Genomic DNA, 8,836 nt, shown 5'->3' on the forward strand with positions numbered 1-8,836 from the left:
TATATATATACTTGCAGCGTGTACATAAAAGGTTGATGGAGGGTTGTAAAGTTGTTTTAGAGGGCTTTTTTATGGCCTTTTTGTCTCATAAAACTTTGTTTTTTTATAGGGCTAATAAACAAAATAGTGGAAAAAGTGGAATCCTTAATGTGAAGTAATTTGAGCAATGACAGCTTTAAAGAAAAAACTTGCCTGCATAGCCGCTTTGTGTTATTTGAGTCAAAATTGCAACTTTTTTTTGTTATTTTTCACCTGTTGCTCTTTTATTCCACTTGTTATTGTTTTTTAACAGTATTTTGACAAAGCAAACTACAATCTGCTACCCAAGAATGTACAACAATTCTTTTCAACAATAAAGGAGAAATATAATCTTAAGAGAAGAATGTAATTTGTACGCACGTACAACAGTTAAGACCTTCAGTATATCAGTATGTGGAATTCAATTATGGAATGGATTAACCAGAGAAATCAAACAATGTACTAATAGAATCCACTTCAAGAAACTCTTCAAACTTAAAGTGTTTACAAAGTACAAAGAAGAAAAACCATGATAAACATTCTGAATTTATTTCATCCATTCATTCATTTTCTAAATAATCTTATTTATCTCACCATATGAAATATAACTTACTTCAGTAATTATTATTTATTTATTTTTAATGTTATTAGTTATTAGGTTGTGCCTCACTTGTCCAAAAATAATAATTTTAGTCGTCCATTTTAAATTCTGCCATGATTAGAACACACTCGCGTTTGTTGCCGGTAGTAGGAAGTGCTTTGCACTGAAATAAATGCACCCAGGAAATATGTTTTGGTAATGATTAAAATGACCAAAATATGGTAATTATTGTACATATTACATATTGTTATGAATGTATCTGTTACTACATTATATATATATACTTGCAGCGTGTACATAAAAGGTTGATGGAGGGTTGTAAAGTTGTTTTAGAGGGCTTTTTTATGCCCTTTTTGTCTCATAAAACGTTGTTTTTTACAGGGCTAATAAACAAAATAGTGGAAAAAGTGTAATCCTTAAAATGTTAAGTAATTTGAGCAATGACAGCTTTAAAGAAAAAACTTGCTTGCATGGCCGCTTTGTGTTATTTGAGTCAAAATTGCAACTTTTTTTTGTTATTTTTCACCTGTTGCTCTTTTATTCCACTTTTTAATGTTTTTTAACAGTATTTTGACAAAGCAAACTACAATCTGCTACCCAAGAATGTACAACAATTCTTCTCAACAATAAAGGAGAAATATAATCTTAAGAGAAGAATGTAATTTAAAACATTTGTACGCACGTACAACAGTTAAGACCTACAGTATATCAGTATGGAATTCAATTATGGAATGGATTAACCAAAGAAATCAAACAATGTACTAATATGATCCGCTTCAAGAAACTCTTCAAACTTACAGTATTTACAAAGTACAAGGAAGAAGAACCATGATAAACATTCTGAATTTATTTAATCCAACCATCCATTCATTTTCTAGATAATCTTATTTATCTCACCATATGAAATATAACTTGTCATGTCTGTTCATGTTTTTGTTTTGGCCATGTGTTTGTTTTTTGGACTCTTTTTAGTTCCTGGTTGCACTTCCTTGTTTTGTTTGTTTCCATAGCAACTCATTAGTTTTCACCTGTCTTGTCACGCACCTGTTTCACGTTTCGAGTCACGCACCTGTTTTCACTGATCATGTCACTATTTAAATCTGTCTGTTTCTGTTGTTCGTCCTGGCGACCTCGCACTTTTTCATCCCTCTACTTCATGTCATGTTCACAGTTCTTTGCCAAGTAAGTTTTTGTTTATTAATGCCACAGTTTGTGTTTTATTGTTCATAGTTTCTGCCTTTGTGCAAGTTTTGTGTTTATACCCAAGTTTTGTATTTCCGCCTTTGTGCGCGCCTTTTGTTTGCTTCCCTTTTTTGTAGTTTATTAGTGTTAAAATAAATAATGTATTTAAATTCACGCCTTGCCCGCGCCAATTTTCCGTTGCCTTCTGGAGAAACAAAACCCGAGAACCAAGTCCTGACATAACTTACTTCACTAATTATTATTTATTTATTTTTAATGTTATTAGATATGGAGTGCGTTGTGAATAAATTGAGAACAGAAAGTGAACAAAAGTTTTAGCAACTGCTATGTAAAGGAAAGAGGGTAGGATTAAATAAATTCTGCTTCTTCCTACTCCTTTTCGAACATATTGAATAGAGAAACTGGAAATTGTGATGTATCATGTTGTATGCGTGCATGTTCCAAATAAACTCAAACTCAACTCAACCCAACTCAACAATGTGCATCGGGCCGTTAAAAAAATTAGGTGTTGGCCGCAAATTGCCCCTGTCTTACATGTATGTGGCATGCATCTTGGGCATGTTTATCGGTGGTGTGACTGATTGCAGACAGTTTCAAAACAGCGCCACACTCACAGCAGCTCTTGTGTGCCCCCTGCAGGTTTCAACCCGCGCTGGGACTGCACGCTCAGCTTCCAGCTGCAGGTGCCTGAGCTGGCCCTGGTGCGCTTCATGATCGAGGACCACGACCACACGGCCAAAAACGACTTTGTGGGACAGTACACGTTGCCGTTCACCAGCCTGCGCACAGGTGCTGGCGAGCACGATATCAAAACACCGAGAACGTCGTCTTAATACTGTATCTGTCGTCTCAGGCTACAGACACGTCCACTTGCTGAAGGCGGACGGGTCCAGGCTGGCCCCGGCCACGCTCTTCGTCCACGTCCAGGTGGCCCGCAAAGGAGTGCCCATCAAAAATGTGCCTGAAGGTTCGAATTCTCCTAAAGTGTGACCTCCATTGGAATAACGTGAGAAAAGTCAACTCGGGATAACTAAAATTTCATGTTATAGAGTACAGTTCCATCCATCCATCCGTCCATTTTCTACTGCTTGACCCCCTCGGAGTCGCAGTTGTTCCTGGAAAAGATGATTATTAGTGTTTAGCCACATAACGATACGATCCAAATCCAATTCCTGGGGTGACGATTCATTTCAGAATCTATTTTCGATTCAAACCGATTCTCGCAATGAATTATTTGGTAGGGGTGTGAATCTTTGGGCACCTAACGATTCGATTTGATTCCTGGGGTGACGATTCGATTCAGAATCGATTCTCGATTCAACATGATTCTCGATTCAAATTGATTCAAACCGATTCTCACAATGTAATATTTGGTGTAATACTGATGAAGAAACTTTTTCAAAACAGGTTACAGGTTTTAAAAGCTCCTTCTGGTTGCATGGAGATGGCTTAAAAACATATTTTATTAAAAAGTGATTCTTATAAAATAAAGTGAAATTTAGTTTATTTTTTAAATTTATTTTTTTGAAAATTATGAATTGATTTAGAAACGGAATGAATAAGAATCGCGGTTTGAATGTGAATCGATTTTTTTATGCACCCCAATTAGTCCGTGTAATGATTTTAATGAAACTTTCAAAACAGGTTACAGGTTAGAAAACCTCCTTCTGCATGCATGCAGATGGCCTAAAAACTGATTTTTAAAAACTGATTCTTTAGGATAAATAAAAATCGCAATTCGGATGTAAATCTATTTTTTTGTGCACCCCTAATGATTATTAATACTGTCACCAATTAACAATAATTGTGAATTCGATAAATAACAAAGGAATATGTTTTAATTGAATGACTCTTACTGTACTTTGGCACTTTTAAAGTGGAAATGCATTTTTGGGGGAATTTTGCCTATCATTAACAATCCTTTATGAGAGACAAGAACACCTGTGTATTTTTTTTTTGCATTCCAACTTGTAATAATCAGCCCGTTCCAGGTGGATAGCAATGCTGCAAGTGGAGCAATCCATCATTCTAAAAATGCATTTCAAAAACCACCAGCAATACTTTATTTACATTTCGTTACCTGTATAACAACCAAGCTGTAGTGACATTGTTATTGTAAGAGCAAACACTGAGGAACGCTTTTTCTAGCGTAGTAACACATCGCCTTGCAACGGCATGCTACGGCTTTAGCCGTAAACTCGCTTCTGCGTCAGCAGCTGAATGGCTTTTGAGTTTGTAATGCACAACACAATGTGATAAGACACCAATCTGTTCTGACTGAAAAACATGAACAATCATATTACAGTATCTGTAAAGTATTAGCCCACATTTCATGTTTTGTTTGTACACAGCTAGCTTGACAGCGTATGTACTGTAGTTATACTAAAAAGCATGACGTGCTGCATGCATCATGATCAATAATATAGTGACTCACTTGATAGACAGTTATCCGTTTGGTCCAGCTGGCCGGGGACGTTTCCAGTAGATTTTGGGTAAGCACTCCATTTCTGTCGGAATAGCTTGGCTCCAAGTTCCACATTTACAGTGTCAAGTCACGACGGTCCTGAGTCTCTCGGCTTACATCTGTTCCAACCTTTCATCCTCTGCTCGCTTAGCTTCTATAACCAGCAGTTGGTCCTCCGTATATTCAGCTTCAGAAAAGATAAGGTTGTGCCTCATTTGTCCAAAAATATTAATTTTAGTCGTCCATTATCAAGTCTGCCATGATTTGATTGATTGATTGATTGAAACTTTTATTAGTAGATTGCACAGTACAGTACATATTCCGTACAATTGACCACTAAATGGTAACACCCGAATAAGTTTTTCAACTTGTTTAAGTCGGGGTCCACGTTAATCAATTCATTAGAACACACTCGCGTTTGTTGCCGGTAGTAGGAAGTGCTTTGCACTGAAATAAATGCACCCAGGAAATATGTTTTGGTAATGATTAAAATGACCAAAGTATGGTAATTATTGTACATATTACATATTGTTATGAATATATCTGTTACTACATTATATATATATACTTGCAGCGTGTACATAAAAGGTTGATGGATGGTTGTGAAGTTGTTTTAGAGGGCTTTGAAGGCAACATAGAGGACTCCCATTAACTGCATCCTGCAAGCGTTTTATTTCTTTTAGTCCGTCCATCCATCCATTTTCTACCGCTTGTCCCTTTCGGGGTCGCGGGGGATGCTGGAGCCTATCTCAGCTGCATTCGGGCGGAAGGTGGGGTGCACCCTGGACAAGTCGCCAACTCATCACAGGGCCAACACAGATAGACAGACAACATTCACACTCACATTCACACACTAGGGCCAATTTTAGTGTTGCCAATCAACCTATCCCCAGGTGCATGTCTTTGGAGGTGGGAGGAAGCCGGAGTACCCGGAGGGAACCCGCGCAGTCACGGCGAGAACATGCAAACTCCACACAGAAAGATCCCGCGCCTAGGATTGAACTCAGGACCTTCGTATTGTGAGGCACATGCACTAACCCCTGTTCCACAGTGCTGTTACTTTTAGTATCCTAAAAAAAAGGACATGTGTTTTTGTCTCTCATAAGGATTGTGAATGATAGGCAAAATTCCAAAAAAGTGCAGTTCCTTTTTAATATCTCTTATACGTTTTTTTTTACCTCCACAACTTGAACTTAATGAGCAGTATTATCTTAAAGGCAAATGTTTACTTGTCCTCTTTATGCTACATTTCACATGAGCTGCAGTTGAGTCAACGCACATTTGACTTTTATATGTTTGCTAACAAATTTTCCTTGTCCTCTGCATTGCCAAAACATTGCAAATTCATTGGATGATGTTCTTTGTATTGAATTGGGAAATGGTCCCTATACATGAAGTGTTGCGCATGGATTACTTAGTGTAGGACTTCCAATAAATGTCCGTAATATCTTAATTTAAACCTTGCAGTATTACAAGTTGTTAACATATGTTTAGTTTCATGCAGTGGTTTATTTATTTGTAACTAATAGCTTCATTGCTAATGACATGATACATAATGTTTTATTACATACAGATCAGCTCAAAGTCATTAATAACATTGTCTCATTCTGTGTTTATCCTCGTTTTGTAACAAAGCACTTACAGGTGCTAGTGGTCTTTTTAACAAACACTTTCTAATGCCCTCCAGCAAGTGCCAATAAAGTTTTATTAATACATGTTTTTGTGTATGCCATGTGGGTCTCATTTTTGTGCAAAGGATTATATGTTTATTTTCCCCTTTGAAGGCGACAAAGACACTTGAGATGTGACTGTCGCTAATGAATCGAGTCTTTTGAAAGGCCTTTTGAAGTGAATGATGAGAACAGATTTCTAGTTGTGAGCTGTTCGTTTGGGAGCCATTGTTTTTGCACATGCAAATTTAGCGTCAGCAACTCTGCACCTGACTGTCAACAGGACAAGAAAATTAGTCAGTTAAAGCAGTGATCCCCAACCCCCGGTCCGGGCACCGGTACCGGTCCATGACGCATTTGCTACCGGGCCGCACAGACAATAATTTATAAACTACCGCATTTTCTCCGATTTAACTTTTGCCTGTCCCACTGAGCACACCAATAAGCGTGTAAATAGATGTATACTACACATTAACGGACATATAAAAAGTTAATGTGCCAGATTGTAGCCAAAGGCTAATTTTTCATGCTCATTTTTTGGCTTGTTTTTTTAATCTGCCACACGTAAAAAGCCGGTCCGTGAAAATAATGCATGCATTAAACCGGTCCCTGGTGGAAAAAAGGTTGGGGAACCCTAAGGACACTTAGCAACATTTGGATTAACTTTTTTTTTTTTTTTTAATATAGTAATACATTTTAAATTATTATTAATTTAATTGTTTTTTCTTTTTTTTTTCTTTTTGGATTCGCCTTTCGGGTTCATTATTCAAACGTACACACACCAGGTATGGTAGTATAATTTTGTACTCACATTTGTATTATGTCCTATTTTTTATTGTAGTTGTATGTATATGTTTCATATCCATTAATGCATTGTATTTGTATTTGTGTATTTTATTATATTGTTAAAATGCTACATTTTTTTAGGTACGGCACACCTCATGGAATGTTTACACTGAAAACTATATCACCTACTCAGTGGCCTTGTGGTTAGAGTGTCCGCCCTGAGAATGGTAGGTTGTGAGTTCAAACCCCCGCCGAGTCATACCAAAGACTATAAAAATGGGACCCATTACCTCCCTGCTTGGCACTCAGCGTCAAGGGTTGGAATTGGGGGTTAAATCACCAAAAAATGATTCCCGGGCGTGGCCACCGCTGCTGCCCACTGCTCCCCTCACCTCCCAGGGGGTGTACAAGGGGATGGGTCAAATGCAGAGGACACATTTCACCACACCTAGTGTGTGTGTGACAATCATTGGTACTTTAACTTTAACTTTAACTTTTTATATACATGTGTGTATATATATATATATGTATATATATATATATATATATATATAAAATAATGATTTCCACCAACGGGGTAATAATTGTAAAAATGTAATTATTCTGATCTACATCTTAAAGTATAACTGATACTAGTGATTGTTTCCTTGATTTAAAAAAAAACAGTTAAAAAAAAAAACTATGATAACGAGACAGTTTTTGAACGGCTCCTACAATATCCGTCTCCCTTCAAAGAGCCATAAATGCCATCTCTAAAAAACACCAAGAAAACTGCTGCCTAATTTATATTTAAAAAAAATGTTTGCAACTTTTTTAGTGACAAATACATGACAATTATTTTTATTTTTTTCAGGGCTTTATTTACACAACTCCTGCATGGACAATGACACATCTCACGGGTTTCCTGTTAAGCTTAATTTGCTCTGAAGCTATAACGTGCTGATCACATGATTCTAAATCCCGTGTGGGAGCTTTTTCCTCTGAAATGTAACGTTTCCATTGCAAGACTTGTTGGCCTCATTTCTAAAGGCACTTATCACATACAATACTTAAATAGCCATGTTCCTAAGAATGCATGTGTGTACAGCTCTGGTAATGGGTACATTCGCACCCACCTGCACAAATTGACTTAAAAATGTAACAATCATAATAAATATGACTTTTTTTTGTTTACTAGGGCATGCATATATAATATGCATTAGTTTGACCATTTAAAATCAACGATAATAAAAAGGAGATGCTTGGAAATAGCATAAAAATGCCCAAAAAACTTGGAAAAACGCGATTCATAGCGTTACTTTTTGGTGTAACCATCATGAGCGTTCTGTTCAGGTATATTTCTTTTATATTTTGATAAATCATCATATTTATGTATTACTAAATTGAAATAGGTATTGATCAATCTTTAAGCTGTGTGTATTTGATTTCAGTTTGCTTATGACATCTTATTTAGAATTGTAGTTGAAACTTTTACAACCTTGTGTTGCGCTCATGATGGCGTAACCAAACTAGATTTCATTTAATGATCTTATTTTGAATATTTATTCCCTTTTTTACATTTAGTATATTTAAATATTCATTTATAAACATTGAATACATTTCAAATATCAATGAAATGCAATTGCCTTCATCTTATAGGGCAGGGGTGTCCAAAGTACGGCCCGGGGGCCATTTGCGGCCCGCAGCTAATTGATTACCGGCCCGCCACACATTCCGGAAATACTACTGTAAAAATAAAAAAGAACATTAAAAAAAATGGAATGAGGTGAAATCTAACGAGAAAAAGTTGCAATGTTGACACAAAAGCTGCCATGCAGGCTATTTTTTTTTCTTTTGTCTTTCTTTATATTTCTTTTTTTGCCATTGCTCAAAAAAAAAAAAAAAAGACAAAAAATCCATATTATAATGAATTATTTTCAGGGCTCCAATTACTTAAAATATTTCACTTTAAAATGTTTTATGTGGTAAATATTGCATATATTGTGTAGTAGCCATATAAAAACAAAGTTTTATTTGACAAAAGCACATAAAACAAACAAAATAATAGTTCCAGCACAAAATCGACAGATATATCTGAAGTTGATCTCGTAACTT

At 36.2% G+C, this 8,836-nt stretch overlaps 1 protein-coding gene across 1 annotated transcript in view; it reads left to right on the top strand.

Annotated features, from left to right (window-relative positions):
- Positions 1–5,988, top strand: part of plcd3a (phospholipase C, delta 3a) — a 57,630-nt gene extending 51,642 nt beyond the window's left edge. The window contains exons 14-15 of the mRNA XM_062050133.1: positions 2,462–2,611; positions 2,676–5,988. Of these exons, the coding sequence (XP_061906117.1) occupies positions 2,462–2,611; positions 2,676–2,812 (287 nt within the window). The 3' untranslated portion in view covers positions 2,813–5,988. The remainder of the gene's footprint in view (positions 1–2,461; positions 2,612–2,675) is intronic.
- Positions 5,989–8,836: the final 2,848 nt, after the last annotated feature.

The sequence above is a fragment of the Entelurus aequoreus genome, linkage group LG06 (genome assembly GCF_033978785.1).
Source record: "Entelurus aequoreus isolate RoL-2023_Sb linkage group LG06, RoL_Eaeq_v1.1, whole genome shotgun sequence".
Lineage (NCBI taxonomy): Eukaryota > Metazoa > Chordata > Actinopteri > Syngnathiformes > Syngnathidae > Entelurus > Entelurus aequoreus.